The sequence below is a fragment of the Columba livia genome, chromosome 2 (assembly GCF_036013475.1).
Source record: "Columba livia isolate bColLiv1 breed racing homer chromosome 2, bColLiv1.pat.W.v2, whole genome shotgun sequence".
In the NCBI taxonomy this organism is placed as follows: Eukaryota; Metazoa; Chordata; class Aves; order Columbiformes; family Columbidae; genus Columba; species Columba livia.
In genome coordinates this window covers 111,098,234-111,118,606 of record NC_088603.1, presented here as the reverse complement: position 1 = coordinate 111,118,606, position 20,373 = coordinate 111,098,234, and the positions used below count along the sequence as shown (strand labels likewise).

Here is a 20,373-nt window from a genome sequence, read left to right as displayed (position 1 = left end):
TCCTCCAAGCTAAATAGACCCAGCTCCCTCAGCCTTTCCTCATAAGGGAGATGCTCCATTCCCTTCATCATCTTTGTTGCCCTGTACTGGACTCTCTCCAGCAGTTCCCTATCTTGAACTGAGGGGCCCAGAACTGGACACAATATTCCAGATGTGGTCTCACCAGGGTGGAGTAGAGGGGCAGGAGAACTTCTCTCGACCTACTAACCACCCCCCTTCTAATACACCCCAGGATGCCGTTGGCTTTCCTGACCACAAGGGCACAGTGTCGGCTCATGGTCATCCTGCTGTCCACCAGGACCCCCAGGTCCCTTTCCCCTACACTGCTTTCTAACAAGTCGTTCCCCAGTTTATACTGATATCTAATGTACATCTTAGTAGCAATTTTAATCAAGCCCTGAGATTAAGGTTTTTAAGACAAAAATAAACACAGAGTCCATAAACTCAAGTTTGAGTACTACTTAACAACCTGATATAGTAGACATTTTCTGTTGTCTCCACAAATAGGATCTTCATAGGATTTATTCCTAATTAATGCTTAATGCTGAACACAGGCTTCTTTATTGTTCATTTTATAAACACATGCATACATTTTATATATGCATTCTAGAAGCATCTTTTAAATTAAATAATAAGCATCAAATCTCATTTTATATTTGAAAAAATGTTGTTATATATTATCTTAACAACTTGATGGTATCTGTGTAACATGAAACAGATAAGAAAGCTCAGCTCAGCAGATGGTGAGACAGTAAAGCTTCACAAGTCACTGTTAACTAAGCTAAATTCAATTCCAGTCAGAGTAAACTTTAACCCATGAGTCAAATTAGACCTTTAGCTATGACTAAGTGTATATTTTGGTATTCTTACAGTAAAAATTTTGTCGTAAGACCATTCAAATTAATATAAAGCTTCTAATAGACTCTAAAGGTTTCAGAAGATTTGGATGCTCCTGGATCCGTCTGCAGTCTTTGACTTCAAGTGATTATTATGTGTCTGCTATGAACACCCTACATCACGAGATTTCAGTTTCATGGAGATTCAGCACTATAACCGCTCAGCAGCCAATCAGCTGGTTCTTAAACAAAGCACATGTTAATGCTTCAGGGATATTAATGGCATTTGTAGACTAAACAGAAGTCTTTGGAAAACATGCTTTTAAGGATAGTACTGACAATAAATTAAGCTGCTATTTTTCCTTTATCAGGAGACAGAAGAATGACTTGATGACTCTGTGCAAGGAAAAAAAATCTATGTATTCTTATTGTTGTTACACAAAGAATTATTTTTGCTTTTAATATTTTACTTTCTTTTTGTACAAAGTGACTTGAAAGGTGTTTGGCAGGCCTCTGTACCTGATCATTTTTTATCAAACCTGTATCATTCCTGAAAAAACACCACATTCACTGAGATGACTTCAGATATCGGTTATGTGGTGAAATACGAACTTACCATGTAACACGGGGTGCTGGCCAGCCAGCCACGGAACAATGAAATTTGACATTCTGCTTTTCCCAGATAGTGTGAGAACGAGGCTCAATAACAAACTCAGGAGCATGTAGAAGTTTATCTTGATTCAACTTTTTGTGGAATGCCTGAGTCTCTTCTAGCTGGAAAAGAAACATTTGATTATAAACTCCAGAAGTTATAAATGCAAACTATTAATATGCAAAAAAAAAGCATTTTTTAAGACCAGTAAAAAAATATGCAATTTTTATTTAAATATCCAGATAGACAGACTTAATATATTCATTTGACTTTGACACAGAAAACAATGCTTTCATCTTCAAGAGGTTCTCCTTCCAAAATATCTAGATTGGATTTTATTGAGTTTTGTGGTCTCTTTTTTTCCTTAAAACTATTCTAAGTAAAATAATCCTGTGCATCTAATTATTTTTCTTAAATACAGACTGAAAGGTGAAATGGGTCTGAAACTCAGATGTCTTCTGTACATTTGCTCTAATGCAAAACTGTGCACCTAGATCAGCTCTGACAGACCTGCTCTCAAATCCTTCCTGCTGATGGGATCTTTCATCTTCCCGGGTTAACTGTTTCAACTGGTTGGTTATCCACAGAGCTTTTGTTTTTTACTGCCGTAATTGTGATTGCCCATGGTGTAAATCAGGGCCCTGTTGTGCTAGGCATGTTACAAACACCAAACAAAAAAAAGATCCATGTTGTTTACAGCCTATGTGTTCATTTCTACTCTTTTACCGTTTTCTTCAGGGCCACGCGCTCAGCAGACTCCCGGATTGCTACTTTCCGTGATTTTTTTTCATGGTGTTCCTCTTCAGAAGTTGACTTGGCCACTTTGCTGACACTGACTCCTTCCCCTGTGGCAAAAAGGTTCCTCTTGGCAACATACGCAGCACTTTCTTTAATTCTTTCTTCTTCTGTGTCTGTGATCCCGCTGATACTCACTTCTCTGAAAGAATTTTTAAAAATCAGAGTCCCATTGGAAAATGCTGAGCACATGTTCCATTTATACTTTCTATCATAATAGCCAAGCACAGTGGCCAACAGCCTTTGAAAATTAATTTCTGCCATTACAGTCTCAAATGTCTTTAAAGAAGAAACAGGGAATGGTACTGCAGAATTACTAGTTCACTGTCTGAAGTCATGGCTGTTTTCAGTGCCTCTCTGTATAACTACACCATACACATTTTCAGTTTAACCATTATCTTGCTGAGGTTTTATATATCGGTTGCTATAAAGATTAGTGTAAGGCATACCCACTGATCTTCAGTTATCGACTTATGGCCACAGCACTCATAGTAACACTACCAAAGGGGCAGGAGATAATCATAGCTGCATAACAATGTCATCCTTTGTAATTTATACAAAAAAGCTCATTACTGTATATCACAAATGTTCTCTTTATTCATAGAAAATTCAACCCTGCAATGTTTGTAGGATAACTGTTCCTCCAAATGTTTTCAAGATTATTAAAAATTTTCTTGAATCACCCTCCTTGGGATTTTTACAAAAGTGGGATGCAAAGAATGCTTACTCTTAATGGGCCCAATCCTATTTGCACATGCACATGTGGAAGTACTCTGTTGTTTTAGCACTGCCAGGACACTACAGCTGCTGTAGTAATGGATATATAGCGAGAGTTTCTTGATGTAAGGAGAAGCATTAATAACGTTCTGCTGAGTTTAGTTACTTTAGGGTTACATTAGATGGCACACTGAAAAGAGCGTCTGTTTAAGTTCTCATTAAGTGCCATCTTGCAAATAGTCTAGAGAAAGCAGCCTCTGTTTAATTCCAGAATGCACCCAAGCACAGCCTCTCTATTTTATCATAAAACGCTACTACTTCTACAAAACAAAATTATTAGAATGATTTTTTTTTTCTGTTTTCTTTAAGATTGCTAGTATTACGTGCCTAATAGCACATCTCAACATCCAAGAAAATTTGGATCCCAGCCCATAATTAACTGTCCGGCCCCTTATTTTTGGGCTACGGAGTCAGTTCAGGGAGTTGCAAGACAACCAAGAAATGGAAAGTGCTGTAAACTGAATTATGCATAAAACATGCTCAAAAGACCAAAAAACTTACTTAACAACCTAGAGCTTTGACCTCCCTCGTTTGTTCAAACTCTACCTTGAACTTTTTGTGTTTCAGGTTGCTTTAACAGAAAGATCCTTAGAAGTATCAGTGAGATGACCGATTCCCTTCACTTAGACATATCAGCTTCCCCCACAAATATCATCTGAAGCTACAGAGATATGCCAGAGATTTCTAGAGAAAATTTTTAAAACTCAGTTTAAATAATATGAATGTAGCTATCTACATTCAGTTTAAACAATTCAGTGGCATTTTCCTTCAAAGGCAAGCTGACATGATTTCCTTCTTAATTACTGCACAGTGTGGACCCATTCCTCAAGGTATAAAGCATCTTCTGGGAGCTGCTGAATATCCTCAGACTAATATAGGACTCAGCCTAGTCATCTGCAGTAGTGGTCCCCAGATGCTTTTAATCAACAGTATTAAATATTTAGATTTGCTAAACATTTCTTCCCATTATAATCTTCAGATCAAAGCGAAACATGTTCCCTGAAATGATGAATGCATCAGAAGCAGCATATAGTATCATTTAAAAATTGATTCTGCAGTCAAGTCTCAGAGGTTTCAGTAGAAAACACTTTTCAAACAGAAACAAAGGGGTCAAACCCCAAAGAGCACACAGAAACTATTATTTAAAGGATATCTGCCATCTGCAGTACTTTGGCATAGGTTGATCAGTTGTTGCAAATAGTTCTATGAGCCTCATCCAGTATCTTTAGCACTTATGATATTAAATCAAGCTCTGGGTGTTCTATTATCTAGAATACTAGCTGACTGTCCTTAATTTTATCTTGCAAGGTTTAGGCTAGCTGTTTAAGAACGGTCATGAAATGAATAATCTGAGTGAGGGCATTTTTTACAGCAGAACCTGAGGGCTCCAAAATAGAACCAAATAATGGAAACGGTGACAGGGTGCTGAAGGTCGTCCAGCAGCACGGGCAAGAGCAAGAGCTCCAAAGAACCCATAGAGATCTGACCTTTATAAATAACTATTCCTTGTAAAAGCTATCTGCCCATGGGAAACAATACATCAATTTCACAGGGGAATTTGGGAATGACATATAACGTGCACATGGTTCAATGGGCTTCAGCTGTTATCTTTCAAACAAAAATAAATATCTGACAGGAATGTGGCATGCAGCTTCCACAGTCTTGGCAAGTGGTCATGAACATGACGCCAACAGAAAAAAAAAAGAGCCTAAAAGAGATACTCCAACCATTCCGTTCCATGTTGAGTAGGGCAGCCTAATGAACATCATATGCCCTTTTAATTTTATTTTATTTTTACTACTTAAACAGATATTTGGGTCATTTCAGAGGCACAAAAGCACACACAGCTTCCTGAGTTGCCATATACAAAAAGTAAGATTGATGCTAACAACAGTAAGAAGAATAGGGACGAAGATGTAAGTATCCAACAATATCTTTTGATGTAGGATCCTAAAGTATTGCACAGACACAAATAAATGAAGCTACACACCATCACACTGAGTTAGATATTACTGTATTCATTTTACAAAACAAACAAACAAACAAACAAACAAACCACAACAACAACAACCAAACAACAAAAAAACCCCTCTTATTTGTTCACATTTGTTAAGATCTTAACCTGATATGTTAAGATCACTGGGGCCTGTAAAAAAGCTAAGAACATCATCCAGGAGTACTGCCATCATCAGTCATGATTTTCAGCTACTGAAAAACACTATAAATTTTACTTTTGTAGACTCTAAAGACAATATAAAGGGAGTATATTTGTGTTTGAGGGAATGGGAGACAAATAATGGTGACCTGCAAATCTATTGCTATGTAAGAAGAATCACTGGGTGAAGTGCAAATGTAATGAGAAGCCTCGAGAATATGTTACCTCAAGTTTTGTGTGAGACATATTTATGTATTTCTATCACAGAAGATACAGCTGAAACTCTGAAGAAATTATTTTAAAATGCAACAGTGTGTGCTTCTGAATGTTAGTTGGATCAAAGAGCAGTGAATCTAACAAAGAAATGTACACGGGTTGAGAAAAAAATTACTCTGGGGTAGTGGGAGGCAAGTAATAAAAACCAAAACTGCTGGTCTCATCACAAAAGCATCACAAACGTACAAAAAGCCAAAGCAAAAATATCTCCCACTGGCAAGATGGAACTCAGTTTCATGTGAACATGGAACAGGCTGCCCAGAGAGGTTGTGGAGTCTCCTTCTCTGGAGACATTCAAAACCCGCCTGGACGCCTTCCTGTGTAACCTCATCCAGGTGTTCCTGCTCCGGCAGGGGGATTGGACTGGATGATCTTTTGAGGTCCCTTCCAATCACTGACATTCTGTGATTCTGTGAGAGCATAAGTTTGGACATAAAGAATTGACTTCAGGTGTTGATTAAGCAGTAGACAGAAAAGCACTGAGTTCCAGAAACAGCTTGGAAGTGTCCCATGAAAAACACTGTGGTGCAGAAGAAACACAAGTTGAAGGAAGGTTTCTGTTCAACTCCTGGCCTCCAATCAAGAACCAGTTTTCCAGGGCACACCCCAGTATGTATTAATCTGAATAAGTGACTATGCTCAAACTGTCGGAGACTCCTAATAAAATCAGTATGCCATGCCCCAAAAAGAGCAGAGGAGCCTCCTTGCTCATGTCAGTTCTGGCTTCCACATAAAGTTCACATTCAGCTTTACTGAGGACACTGCTGTAGTAAGACCTATTACATCAGTAGTAACCATGTAATGAATACCACCAACACGTGAGACCATTGTGAATCATTATGGTGATTTAAGAAAGTATTTGGTTTAACTCCAGGTTTTCCCTGTGCTAGGACAAAATATCAGCACATCATTTCATTGTTTCTATGTTTAATGCTTGGTGGGAGACATTGAATTACAGAACAAGTCTTCAAAATGAAATAAGCTGAATAATGTTGACAACATGCTTGTCCAGTTCCCAGTAAACCAGGTTATAATAATATCGTAATTTCATAGAAAGTGGCCCTGACAACATGTTCAAAACAAAGTCCAGAGACCTAGGTTTGTTTGTCCTGGCTCTGGATGCTCAGTGTCTGGTTTTCTGCCAGTCAGTTGGCTTCTCTTTGTCTTGTTATCACTCATGTGAAGTGTAAACAATCATGTTGAGATCCAGGAGTGTAAAAAAACATTAATGGACTAGTTACTTTGTAATTTGCTAATAAAATGTCAGAAATAACATACTGAACAAAAGGGAAATGAACATACCGTCCTGTGAATATGGGCACTGAGTAGTCTACGGCTTCATTCTCTTTGTCCTCAGATACCAAATTCTGTTTTGCTCTCTTCGCTTTGGGACTCATCTTATAGGACTGATCTTCAATCATTAAATTGGAATCTTTCAGTCTAAAATAAAAATAATATTGTTACATTCAAAAGAGAAGCCGTCAAGAAACACTTCAAAATAAGATTAAAGTACTAAATTCTTTTGCTGTCTGTTGTTTTAGATAAGCAAGAAAATTTCATTTTCAATAGCCATGGTTTCAGAGTTGTTAAACACATGACTAAATGCACTTTTAACAACCTTGGCATTACAAATACAACACTGATGCCCCTTGATATTAAATCTAAATAGAGAGAATAAACAATACACCTGGTAGCAATGCACATTTAACAGCTCCTTGGTTTGTGACTTGGAGAGTTTTTACACCCAGTTTTGGTAGATCCTGAAGTCAGAGACTACTGAGTAATTCTAAAGGTTGTATCTGAACCTATAGCCTCTAATTTTCCAAAATTTACAGTCCTGAGGTTGTTGGGTCCCCAAACAAAATGTTGATGTGCAAATATATGCAAAGCAATAACGTCTTTCAATCTCTCTATAGAAATCATAGGATGGTGTTTTGCTTGGTAACCAGCATTGCCATTCCCACTGCTCTCCCGTACCACCTCAACCCATTGAAAACTGAGAGCTGAGTGAAGTAACACTGTTTATCATAGCACAGATAGATGGAGAATGAGTGGAAAGAAAGAAGAGCAAACCAAATGGAACGCTTCCTTTCCCAACCAGCTTGGGAGGGATTCTGAATAGTGTGAAGCACATTTGAGGCAGTCGTTTTGGGTTCATTTTTAACATGGTTGCAAATGGTGTTGAAAAAGCTCCAAATGCCTCCATCCTCCTTTGTCAATGCAACACATTTATAACTCCCAGCTCTATGGAATACCCTAATTAGCTGTCAGCCTTCTATAACTCCTCGAAGTGTCTATTAATTTCTGTCTCAACATCGCCAAGGGAAATCATATGTGAGTCTGCATCTGGTCTGGAGATTTGTCTACACAGCATAAGCTTACTGCTTATGTGCACAGGTACAGGAGCAGAATTAAGGCACGTGGCTTCCCAGCAAGGCTCGTTAGCCCAGGCATGTCCCATTAACATGGCTAACCTGCTTCCCATACCCTTCCTGTACCTTAATCTGGTGTCTGTTTGCAGAATGCTGTACACATATAATCAGAACTCATGCTAGTGCTGAGCCCCTGAGATCATTAGACATGAAATGTACATTTGCAGATATATCCTTGGGCTAATGTTTTCCTTAGGCTGCAGTCCTGCCAAAGTACCAAGCTCCAGAGGTGCCACCAACACAAATCATACCAGGAAGAGTGCTTAATTTCCAAAATATGTGTTAACAATCTATCTGTTTGAGATTGTGTGTGTGAGATCACATGGGTTCAGTTTCATTCTCCCATCTTTCCTTCCTTCATTTCTTTGTGCCCATCTCTTTGCTCAGACTGAGTTCTCTCCCTGCCCAGCGCCTGTTAAATCAGTCTCCCATTCTCTACCTCCCTTAATGGCTTTCTTACTGTCATCTCTTCTCCTCCTCCTTCTAGTTCCTTGCCTGATCCTCACATCCCCTCCCACACCTGCTTTCCAGTCCTCATCTCTTTGCCCTACCACTCCCAGCATAGTCAGTAAGAGTTTCCCTTCCTTTTTGTTTAGTGCCCATCTCATCAGACTCGACTGTGTTTGGCTTGCATGGCATAGCAGTGAGGCAGTCCTCTCCTCTGTGCTCTCCAGGTGCCCACTTTGTAGCCAGTGTCACTAAGCCTACAACACCACAGCCAAGACAAACTCATTACAGGGGTTAAAAGCAAACTTGCACTGGTTCTCCTTCCTTCCTCCTCACCCTGTACCCTGGTTTCCATGCAAACAAAAGTGCCCACACTGCAGGACTGGGGCTGAGGTTTTACCACGGCAGGCACTGCTGGGTCAGCCAAGGCACAGACTGAGTCTATGGGAGAGGGAAACTCTCTGCTCCAGGGTCTGATGCCAGGCGCTGCCCAAGGTGGCCAGAGAGGGAGTCCAAGGGAGGCAGATCCAGCTTTAGGGACAGAAATCCTAGCAGCAAACACTTGGAAAGAGCCCAGGCAGAGTGAAAAAAAAGGGAAGAGATGGAGAGAAGCAGATTATGCAGCAGCCTTGCTGCTGGGTTGGGCAATAATGTGGTGCAATCACTACAGTCAACTACAAATGCATTGTTGTCAAATAAATGGTGAGAAACATTAAAGGCAAACTAGATCCTTCATGTTATTACATGCTTTGGTTTGCTCTTGTATGTATGTGCTCATGACCAGAAAAGCACCTTTCTAGATGTCTTCTTCTGTCCCTTTTCTGGAAGGGGCAGCTGCAATCAGAGTAATGCTGCCTTTTAAGAGTAAGGGTTGAGTCCTGATACTTCATAGTGGTACAGAGGAGCGAGCACTCAGCTATCAAAAGCACAGATGATAACTGTGAGATGAATAATTTGATCTAAGTGGATCCTGTAATTGTCTGCTGTTCTCAGGTTGCTAACACAACACTCAAATCAATTTACTTCAGTTGTTTTCTTTTCCAAAAACTTGACCTGACCAAGCAGAGCCCCAGTGAGAAGTGTTTCACTGAATAGTGCCAATGGTGCTTTTAGACCAGTTTACTCTTCCAGTAATGGTTAAGAGAAGGTAAAAAGAAAGCTTACGTAGACAAATATTTCCCCTGAAAAATCCTTTTTGGTTTCCAGCAAACGCCTGGGTACATCCTGAGCCAGAGGTTGTATCCTGGCTGTAGTAGCGAGCTTACAATTTATTTATGTATGAATATGGCACTTTCTTTTGAACCTGTTTTAATCTGCAACTTTGTAACGTATTTTGTGCTTACAGGTTGCTCTGCATGAGAAATAGTGAAAAATTGTTCCTTGTTCACTCTCTGCACATCTTTCCGTGTTTTATACATTAACATTACATGTTCACATTTGCCTCCTTCCCAAGGTAAGAGCCTCAGTGTCTTACCTTCTCTAGGCAGAAAGTATTCCACACCTCCCACTACCCTCCTTGCTGATCTCTAACCCTTCTCTAGTTTCAGACTGCACTTTTTTAGATGAGAAGAACTGCACTTAGTACTTCAGCTATACTGACACAACTTGCTCTCTCTTTTCTTTTCACTTTCCCTCACAGCTGTTCTGAAATTTCGAATTGCATCCTGACCACATCAGGGCATCCAGCTGGTGTTTTCGGAGAGTGAAGCAGAGTAACTCCAGAATCTCTTTTTAGAATTGCACTGCATAAACCGAGAGCTGAAATGAATGAGTTTTAAGCAGTGGAAAATGTTTCTCTTTTCCAAATCCTCCTATTGTCTGCTTTTGTTCAGACAGAGCTGTGAGGAGCCTAGTAGGAATGCATTTTCAAATGAAGAGCTTTGCATGGGAAAACAAATCAGTCACTATTTCTATCATGGTTTATTTCCCTGTTTTCCTGTTTGTTATTACTATTTCTTCCTCTCCAACACAAAACCCAAACCCGGCCCATAACCATTATTTAGGTAGCCTGAAGGAGGACACTGCTTTCTTGAACCAGATTCTACAATCTTGCCCTTTATTTTAAAATGTTCCAACCTTTTACCTGATATGTGGAACAGAATCTCCCCAGAGGAGAAGGAGCAGGGTATCAGTGCTCTCTGGTTTCACAGGGAGGAACAGTATCATGACCTTTTAACAGCTTTCAGTCTCATCTGATATGCCCAGCTAGCATATGTATGTTTTTTTCCAGGTCAGATACTATCTGTACAGCCTTATCAAGGTTGGTGACCCAAGACTGCTGTCCTCATTTCTTAATGGTTTTCAGCATGTTAAGATATCAATGTCAGCATTTTCCTAGTTTCTTGGTAGAGTCACTGAATTGGAAGTTGTGTGAGTGTAAATGCTAAAGGCACAGGTGTTGCCCTGCAGAGATGTGAAAACCAGATTGCCATTAACAGCTTTTCCCTCTAGCCCAACAGAGGAACTAAATACAACAACATCATGCAGGGCCACTGAAAGTCCCAATTAGAGGTTTTGTTTTGATTGTTTTTCTCAGATAGAAATGTACTTTAATATGTTGGCACTGCCCTCATTCCTGTGCCTGAAGGGACAGATTTCCTACCCTGCACAGAGCCTGTGCCCAGTGGATGTAGAAATGTGTTCTAGGAAAGGACCACAACACCTTATTCCTTAGTTATTCCACCCCTGCATGAAAAGACATCTGTAAGCTCTTTTACACCTCTATAAAGTAATGTATCTTGTCCTTAGCATGGTTTTGTTAGGTCTCTCACTTTATTCCAACAGCATTTGTTATACACAATAGCTGTGCCAGCTGTATCTGCTGGAGGAGCTCCATTAGCCAAGAGGCATTTTCCAGGCTCCTTTTCCAGCAGCGGCTTCTTTCCTAATATGCAAGGTTTGAATTTACTCATCGTAAAGAGGAGAGAGTGGATTGGCAAACACAGTTACAGGAGCGGGGGGGAGGGGGAGGAAAAGGATTTTCAGAAGAGAACTCTTTAGAGCCAGTTTCTAAAGATAAGAGGCATTCTCTGGTGACTATATTCATTTAAAGTTGCTGACAGATTTGTCACAGGTCCAGGCAATATCTCTGGCAAGAATCACACTGTTCCCTAACAGAGCTTCCACAACAAGTTTTTTTAATGGGGAATTGTTTCCACATAACAGGTCTCCTTGAAACAATTTCCACGCTTGGCTATGACGTTTGGAAGTCACCTTCTTAACCCTCACGTATAATAAACGAAAGGATGAGCAGTGCCAAGATCATGGTCTTCTCGTGTTTCTTAAAGTGTAATATTTACTCAGCCCTGTCGTGATCCTGGTTACAATATCGTTCAGAAGAGCATTCACTCTTACTCTCTGGCAGTGTAATTAATCACAAGTTAGTAAGGCCTCTTCCCTCTCTCTGCCTGGTTCACCTGAGTTACACCACGTCTTCTTTGCTATTTCGCTTGACCTGCAAAATACATGCAAATGCCTGAGTCACACCAGTAGCTTCTGTTTTCTCTCTAAGCAAGTCTCTGTCCCATTTGGTGGCCAATAACCTGTCTGTGACACAATGGAATTATCTGATGCTGCTGTCCAGGAAAATAACACAGGGACAAGCAAGTTTGAGCAAAGGCAAATGACTGAGCTTCCAAAAAAAGAGGTAAGCAGGTTTAATCCATCAGTCCCACCTGACAGGCCTGTAGTGCTATAAGCAGCTTGGGCAGACCTGACTCAAAGCTTCTCAGAAGCACATAGACTATGGAGCAACGCCACGTGAAGAAAGTTCACCCACAGGATCCAACTTGCCCACACCAGAAATCCCCAAGGACAGGGCAGGGAAGAGGATGGGTGGCCACAACAATTGATTTTGGGAGAGAGCTGCCACCCCTTGCCTGTACAGACCCTGCCCACTCTTTGAGGAATGAGAACACCCTGCTTCTCCCAGCTCTGCGGAGGCCAAAGAAGCCGCATGCTGGTAGAGGTGGCCCCATGAGCTGGTATAGAGCAGGAGGTGTGAGGTGGCAACCTGTACACTGTGATACTCACTTTCTTTTAGGAGCCCAGAGCTTTGCGGCTTTGGCAAACTGTACTCAGCAAAGCTGCAGGCTTCTTTACTTGCTCTTGGTTTTGCCAGTTTTCATTTCTCTCCTTTTACTTCTTCAAGCTGTCATGGTGTGAAGAAGGCTTGAAAAGTGGGGAAGGGACATCCCACTTGCAAAGGGAGCCATTTTTGTCCTCTTGAAAAGCAAGCTGCATCTTCTTCAAGCTGTTTATGTCTCTGCTCTGGGCATGTTTTCTACTTGAGCAAGGCTCTAATGTCAGAAAATTTGGTTCAGGTCAAGGTCTTTCAGGTTCACTTGTCCCTAGCCCTTCTCCACAGCTTTCCCATGATTAATTGCTCACATAGCACTAACTGCATGTCAACACTGTCACTTTATGAACACTCTCTTCTGTATGGTGTCTACAGAAAAGGATGAGAATTAAACTATGCAGGTATAGTAAAGTTTAGCAGAAGTTATTTTAGGTAAAAATAAGAAGTGACTGGAATAAAAGTTTAGGATTTTAGTAGTATTACTTTTCTTCTTGGGCTTAAAAGGGTTCATCCACAAATCTATATCCATTTTACATAAATGTAGATTTGATATTAAAATCCAGTGATATGCAATAATCAATTGTTAGCTGAAGAATTTCATCTGGATTTGGATTAATGTGTGCATTCAGGTTTAAAGCAACCACCACAGCTGTAGATCATTTAGATACATTTCAATTCAGGGCCTTTTCTATGTTTTGGAATCAAAAGTTTTTTAAGACTTTTCCCCCCCACTACGTTGTTCCTTTTATACAGATGAAATCAGAAAGCCTTTGATTTACTCAATTTATTTTAGCAACACTTTTTGTCCCTACATTATCCCTTGAAGTGTTCTGGGCTATCTGGGGAAGATAGTGCAAACTTGTAAAGAATTATTTTAAATTAGCACTACATCTAACCAAATAGTCTCATTATTTGTTCTGTTTTACCTCTTGCAAATTGCAGCAAAAGAGGCTGCAAGAACCAAACAAATATCAACACAGAGGCTGTATTAACCATAAAAATAGGTTAAATACTGAGGTCATAATTTAGAACTGTATTCTTTCATGTTTTAATTGTTTTGTGCAAGAGACATAGCTCTAATCTCCTGAGTCCTAGTATTACATAGCAGCACAGAATTTCTCAAACATCCAACACAAGGACAGGATCACAGAAAAAAAGAAACTACAGCTAAGACATTCTCATGTCTAATTACCAGGATAGTACATCAACTTGTTGGCAACTCTTGTACTACAGAGCAGCTTGGAAGTATCACCAAATATACAAAAGCTATCCTCTCAAACAAAACCTCAGGGAACCTGGAAATGCTTTAGGTTCTCTCCCAATTAAGCATTTCCATTTCCTTTACTATTACTTTGCTGATGGTAGAGAAGCTCTTGGTGAGAATACGCAGGTTTCAGAAGGAACTCATCTGACAAACCAGGGTAACGGGGACTCGGAAGCAGGTTTTTTTACAATCATTTTTTGCAACTTCAAGTCATGGTCCCATTTCTTATGGGAACATTTTTTATAAGAAGAAGGGGGCTTTGGGTTAGGGTCAACAATAGCATGTAGCCACAGCTGTCTCACTGCAGACATTTGGAATATCTTCCCCCACCCAGCTCTCTCTGGAAACACAACCCTCAGTCCCAGCATCTCCAGTTTACTTCCCTTCATCAGCAGGTTATAAATCAGCTTCTCTCTGCTGCACTCCGTGGTTAATTATTTGCACAAGTGAACTTGTTTCAACAGCAAAGAATGGATGTTACCCAGCCCAAAACAGTGAAGTATCCAAGTCATTCATCTGGGCTGTAACAGCCTGAGGTTCAAATTCCTGAACAGACCCTGGTAAATAGAGCTTTGACCCTGAACTTCTTGAAAGCCAAGTGTAGGTTTTAATCACAAGGTATTGTGAATTGCAGTACAGGTAGTCTTTCCTTCAGTGATTTTGGCCAACATTCCATCTTCATCCACAATCCTTGGAGGCCATTCCGTTTTCAAAATCTAAATTTTCTAATGGACAAGACTTGATCAGTTCTGCTAATAACACTCTAATCAGCTAGCAGATGTTTTGGGCTATAATTTGTTGATCATTTTCTCTCCTGCTAACAGCTGCTCTGGTCTTAATTTAATACTCCCCTCATTTCTGTAAATCTCTGAGATACATATAAATAATGTTATGCTATTATATCTAAAATATTCTGCTAATCTAATTGCTTGAGCAATATTTATTATCTTAATCAGACAAAAAACATGGCAGCTAAGCATAGCTGCTCTTCTAGCTGCACTTCAGGGTATTCCTACTTTCAAAATAGTACACCTCAGCCACTACACAGTGTGAAAATTTCAACTTCTTGAAACACTTGGCATAAAAGTGAAACCATTAGGCCAAAGAATGATTGTTTAATAATATATGGACATGTCAGCTCAAGCTTGCATGAATGGCTCTAAGTTCTTATATTGCTCCAACCCAGACAGAAAAGAACCAGACTCAACCCAAAAGCTATCTCAACACTGCATATTAAATTCGGTTGTGCTAATACGGCTAAGCCGACTTGGAAGTATAGGTGGCTCATGCCTGACCAGTTTGAAGTGTGAATATCTCATCATTCAGCCACATCAGCATTGCCAGTGCCCTTCTTATGCCGATCCAACCATCACACATGAATTAGAACAACAAACTAAGGTGACCACAGTCCTTCCCATTGCCAAAGCCAAAGGAAAACACAAAGCCTGGAAAATACATCAACGTCAAGTTACAGAGACAATTTCTGTGGAAGAGGAGGAGAATGTTACCATTGATTTCAAGGGGAGGTAGTTGAACATTTTTGTTTCAGAATATTGTTTCAAAGACAGACTTACTTACCCGAGACTGTAGGCCTCAGATCCCAGCCTGTAGGCTGCAGCCAGCTTGTTGATGGATTCGGATCCACGGCTGTAGGCAGCTGAGCTCTTGCTGAGGGACTCAGAGTCAAGACTGTAGGCAGCTGATCTTTTACTTTGTGCGGCAGAGTGATCATAAGCTGTAGATCCGTAGCTGTAGGCTGCCGACTCAAGGTCATAGGCTGAAGAGCCATGACTATATGTTGCTGAAGAGTCAAGGCTGAAGTCTGCTGCAGATGCATGGCGATAGGCTGCTGAGCCCCTGGCATAAGCTGTAGATCCTTGAGCATAGACAGCAGATTTGCTCTTTGTTTCCTTTTGGTACTGGCTTACAGTCGACTGCAGCGCTTTATGGCGGTACGCACGGTCATAGTGCTCATGGTGTCTTTGGTAGAAAGGTAAAGACATCATGAGTGTCTTCTGATTTTGTTTTTACTGCACGTTTCTGAATGTAAATACAACAGGACAGTGTCTGGAAAAGAACAGATCAAATATAAAGAAACTCCTGATTGAGCATACAAATAATATAGAAAATAGAAGCTAACACAGAACTTAAAACTTCAAAAATCTAAAATCAAACACAATAAATGTAGGTTTATCTTTTTATGATGCATTGTAGACTTTGAGATAGGTTTGTATTTAACTTTCAAGACACTGATATGTCATTTATCAGGAGCAAAAGATCTTGCACTATTGTGTCCATCCATTTGTTGTTGGCCTCCCTGTTACTGCAAACTACTGAAGGTTTACATGCTCAACTTCTCCACTCATTACTGCCAACTAATCATAGAATCATAGAATCTTTCTAGTTGGAAGAGACTATTAGGATCGTCGAATCCAACTGTGAACCTAACTCTAGCACTGAACCATGTCCCTAAGAACCCTGCCTAAATGCCTTCTAAACACCTCCAGAGATGGTGACTCCACCACTTCCCTGGGCAGCCTGTTCCAATGCCTGACAACCCTTTCCGTGAAGAATTTTTTCCTAATATCCAATCTAAACCTCTCCTGGTGCAACTTCAGACCATTTCCTCTCTTTCTATCACTTGCTACTTGGGAGAAGAGCCCAACCCCCTCCATGCTACAACCTCCTTTCAGGTAGTTGTAGACAGTGATAAGGTCTCCCCTCAGCCTCTTTTTCTCCAGGCTAAACAGCCCCAGTTCCCCCAGCCACTCCTCATAATCACATTTTTTGTGCTCAACCTCTTCAGAGACAGTGTAAATTTTTTTGTTATATTACAAATGAGAGAATAAAGTAATAAATTATTTTAAAAGGCATGAGCAATTCCAACAAGGCTATTCAGTACTTGTCAAGCTGAAATAAAAATATATGAACATTTCATTCATTTTTATAATAAAGTTTTAGGATTGAATTTAATATTCTAATTAATATTTTAACAATTAATTAAAAACATTAAGATTGAGAAGGATGTCACCTTTTTCTATAAACATGTATGATATTGATCATTGTGTGATACCAGATATCCATTTAAAATGGCTTATCATAATTTTACAGTGCAATCAGGGATATAGTCTACATGCAATGACTCAAATAATATCATGTTCCTCCATCCAAGTGACATTTTTTTAACCTAGAAAGTCATGTTCAAGATCATTAATAAACTTCCCCATGTAAGTTTTTCTTTGCGTAGTCTTTGATAGATTGTCTTGCAGTCAGTCAGAGTAGGAAATTTGATCAGGTGAGAAGTAGTTCCCCTCTCAAAATGGAATGAGGGTTGCGTGCAGAAAGGATTCCCTTGGGTTTTTTTCGGCTGGCAATTCAGTGTTTGTTTTGTTATTGTTCTATTTTGCTGTTATTAAAACAACTCTTCTCTGACATGCAAACTTGCCTCTGCTGATCCCTGTGAAAACCTTTCTTTCTCCTAGCACCGGCGATTAGTCTTACAACATGGCTAGGATTGTTCCTGAAGAGGTGCCTGCTTATGAGTAAAGATGAGCTCCAATGGGGGAACGTTCAAAAGAATTTAAAGATCCCAAAACAATAGTAGAAGGTATTTCTTATTGTGGTGGGGATTTTGGGGTTTGGTTGGTTGGTTTTTCATTTGGTTGGGTTTTTTTTTCTTTTTTTAATATCACTCACAACAACAGGAGACTTGTTCTGCTTCTGATTTTGTTCATGTTAATGAAACAACTTACCTGACGTTCTGATATAAAATGCATTTACACAGCTGGAGTGTAATCTCAGTTTCATGAAAATAGATTTATTTTTTTTTTCCCCTGGTCTTTATGCTGCCTAGATTTCAGTCCTTGGCTTTTTCTTTAGTAGTTTGTTCAGAGAGCAAGTCAACAAACTATTATCTTTGGTAACTGCCCACATACTCACCCAGACTGAGGCAAATTACAAAAAAGTTTCAACTTCCTTATATTTCAAGTCTCTCTCAAGGGAACTGCCCTTTGTGTGACAACAGATCACTTGTTTGCAGGAAGTCAACAAGAAAGAAATTCAGAAGTCTTTAAGTATGTACAAGAAATTGCTGATATCCTGAGCACAGTGAAACTATTACTTGAGACTAGGTTATCCGTGTACCTTATTTTTACCCGAGGAAGGGGGAGAAATGTCAAAGAGCATTAGCCTTTTGTTCTCTAAGGCAAAAACTGATATTCCTCTTCAATTCCCTTATTTATCCTGCTGGCTATTTTTTCATGTAAGTCTGAAGAACACAACTATTCTGTCTATTATCCTTGTTTTGAATACCTATCAATGTTTTGTCTTGTTGTCTATTTCACTTTGTCGGCCTTCAGTAGTACGTCATTTCTCTTAATTTGCCTAGTTTCAGAAGATTTCTTCTCCAGTTTTCTTCATTGTTTTCTCTCCCAGCTCTGTGAAGCTAAGTTTAGGGTTGGAAGCCATCATGAACTCTGCTGAGCGAAGTTAAGACATGCAGATGAGTCTTATTTTGCACTCTGAAGGGGAAAGAACATGAGAACATCCTGTTTTCCTTTTGTAGAGTACTACAGTTGTCTCCCTTCATCTTCACCAGCTTTATTTGCAGTGTTGGCTTGATTCATCATGGACACAACAGCCACAATGCTAACAGCCATTCAGTCCTGTCACCCAGAGATTCCCACAGCCTTCCGAGCTTCACAGTAAGGAAGGTGATCCAAAAGTATAAATCACTGCATGTGTTGCCCATCAAGGAGAAGTTAAATGAGGCATTTCATTTGCATCTTATTAGGGAAAAAGAACAAGCAGTAGATGGACTTAAAGTCAGCATATATAAAACGTATAAAGTCAACCCTTTTCTTCCAGACATAAAAGGTGCGGCCCTCACTGTCCTCAGGAGTAAGAGGAGGAGTCTACGACGTGAGTAAGAACTACGGCAGTAAGACAGGAGCTGGGCAAGGAGTAGCTCTCCTGGTTCAAATCAAAGGCCAACTCTGACTCACATCATGTAAGAGGAAAGTCCTTTTATAGGTATTTTGTCATGCTATGAGTTGTGTTTTGTACTTCCTCTGAAACGTCAAGCGTTGCTCACAGGTCAGGATCAGTTAGTTACAGTAGTCTGATCAGATATAGGAATCTGACGCTAGTGGAGATTACAAGAAACTCTGAACCTTGTAAGGATTTTGCTCTTATTTGGAGCACAGTCTGATTATCGAATTCACTGTAATCTCTTAAGTTTTATAAAATCCATGCTATCTGTACCTACTTAGTTTATGTTCACTAACCAGCCTCCTTTAGTGTAGGATTTCATAACTGCAAGGCTTGGCCTAAAAATATTAGTGGCCATAGTTAGACAAATATGCAGGGTTTGGAGCTATATGTTAGCAGCTGTTGAACTGAATTTCTAGAATGACTGCTGATCAAACAGACAACTCTGTACTTGTTCATAGGATGTAGCTACATATTAAAGGAAGTTATTTTATTGGCATTACCTGTTGCACTGTTTACCAGTCTGTGTAATTCATTAAATATCTACTCCTTTAATCAGTGAAAATAATGAAACAGATAAAAAACACAAAGTCTTGTAAGCAGGAAAAAGCATAATATGTCTTTCAGCTCAGTCAATGGCTTTACAGATCATGAGGCATGCTATACAACTAGAAAATACTTAGTTTACACATTCTCTAAGCCCAAAGGAGGTTACACGGCTAATTCCTCCTGTATCTAGCAAACCATGCTTCATTTGAGAGTACCCTGACAATATGCAAGGATAGTTGAGTTGATAATAAGCAAACCCTTGCACTACTTTGTTTCACAGCTGAACTCTCAAATGTCTTCAGTTCACATCCACAAGTGCCTCAAATAACTGCTGAGCTGAGAAGAATGAAGGGAGCTACTATCAACTCGGCATTACGGATTCAGATCAAAAATAATTGAACACATAAAATCTTCTGTCATAAAGGAACGCTTACCAGGCCCCAAATGATCAGCAGCGACTGGAATAGCTCTCAAGGGGATGAATTGCAGAAAAATACAGCAATGATGAAGCCAGCAAAGAAAGAGGTAGTCAGGACGAGGGGTAAGGATTGAACTTCAAGGTCCAGAACAAAAATAATGCCTGCAGTCAGTGGAATGTCAGAGCCCCAGTCCAGACCTTTTATGGCCAGGGGGGTGATAAATATAGCATCGAAGAGGGAGAGAGACAGAGACAGACACCGATACCCTGTGCTATCTCTGTGCAAAGACACGATGACAGCAGCTTCAAACTGAGAGCTCTCCCTTTTAAGTATCTTCACTAAATTCACTATAAAATCAACATTCCAATTAGAAATGATTTCTAGGATTTTTCCTTAGTTAAATCAAATTTATGAGAGAAAACAAAATGTGTCATGAAACAGAAACTAGGAACCGGTCCCTGTATTGACCTTTGTCATGGTACAAGAATATGAACGTTTTATGGGTTACTCTCTTCTTTTTTTTTGTGTTGTTAAAGCCAAGCCACAGCGCATGTAATGCAGATATTTCAACTTAATGACAGAAAAGCTAGAGCAGTAGTTAGCAGCAAAACTCTATAAAGCCATACAATGTGTTACAGTTCAATAAAAATGTACTTTCTTTGTTTGGTTGACAAGGTGTTATATTTTTATCATCTCATTTAAGA

The 20,373-nt window shown here is 39.8% G+C and overlaps 1 protein-coding gene across 3 annotated transcripts in view; it reads right to left on the bottom strand.

Annotated features, from left to right (window-relative positions):
• Window positions 1-19,841, bottom strand: part of MYOM1 (myomesin 1) — a 77,695-nt gene extending 57,854 nt beyond the window's left edge. For 2 of the 3 annotated variants that reach the window (XM_013371807.3, XM_013371808.3), the window contains exons 1-5: window positions 19,685-19,824; window positions 15,291-15,779; window positions 6,794-6,931; window positions 2,215-2,425; window positions 1,453-1,610 (exon numbers count right to left, since the gene is read on the bottom strand). In XM_013371807.3, the coding sequence (XP_013227261.2) occupies window positions 1,453-1,610; window positions 2,215-2,425; window positions 6,794-6,931; window positions 15,291-15,718 (935 nt within the window). In that variant the 5' untranslated portion in view covers window positions 15,719-15,779; window positions 19,685-19,824. Of the gene's footprint in view, window positions 1-1,452; window positions 1,611-2,214; window positions 2,426-6,793; window positions 6,932-15,290; window positions 15,780-19,684 lie in introns of all 3 variants that reach the window. The other variant, XM_021284150.2, reaches the window with a different exon arrangement.
• Window positions 19,842-20,373: the final 532 nt, after the last annotated feature.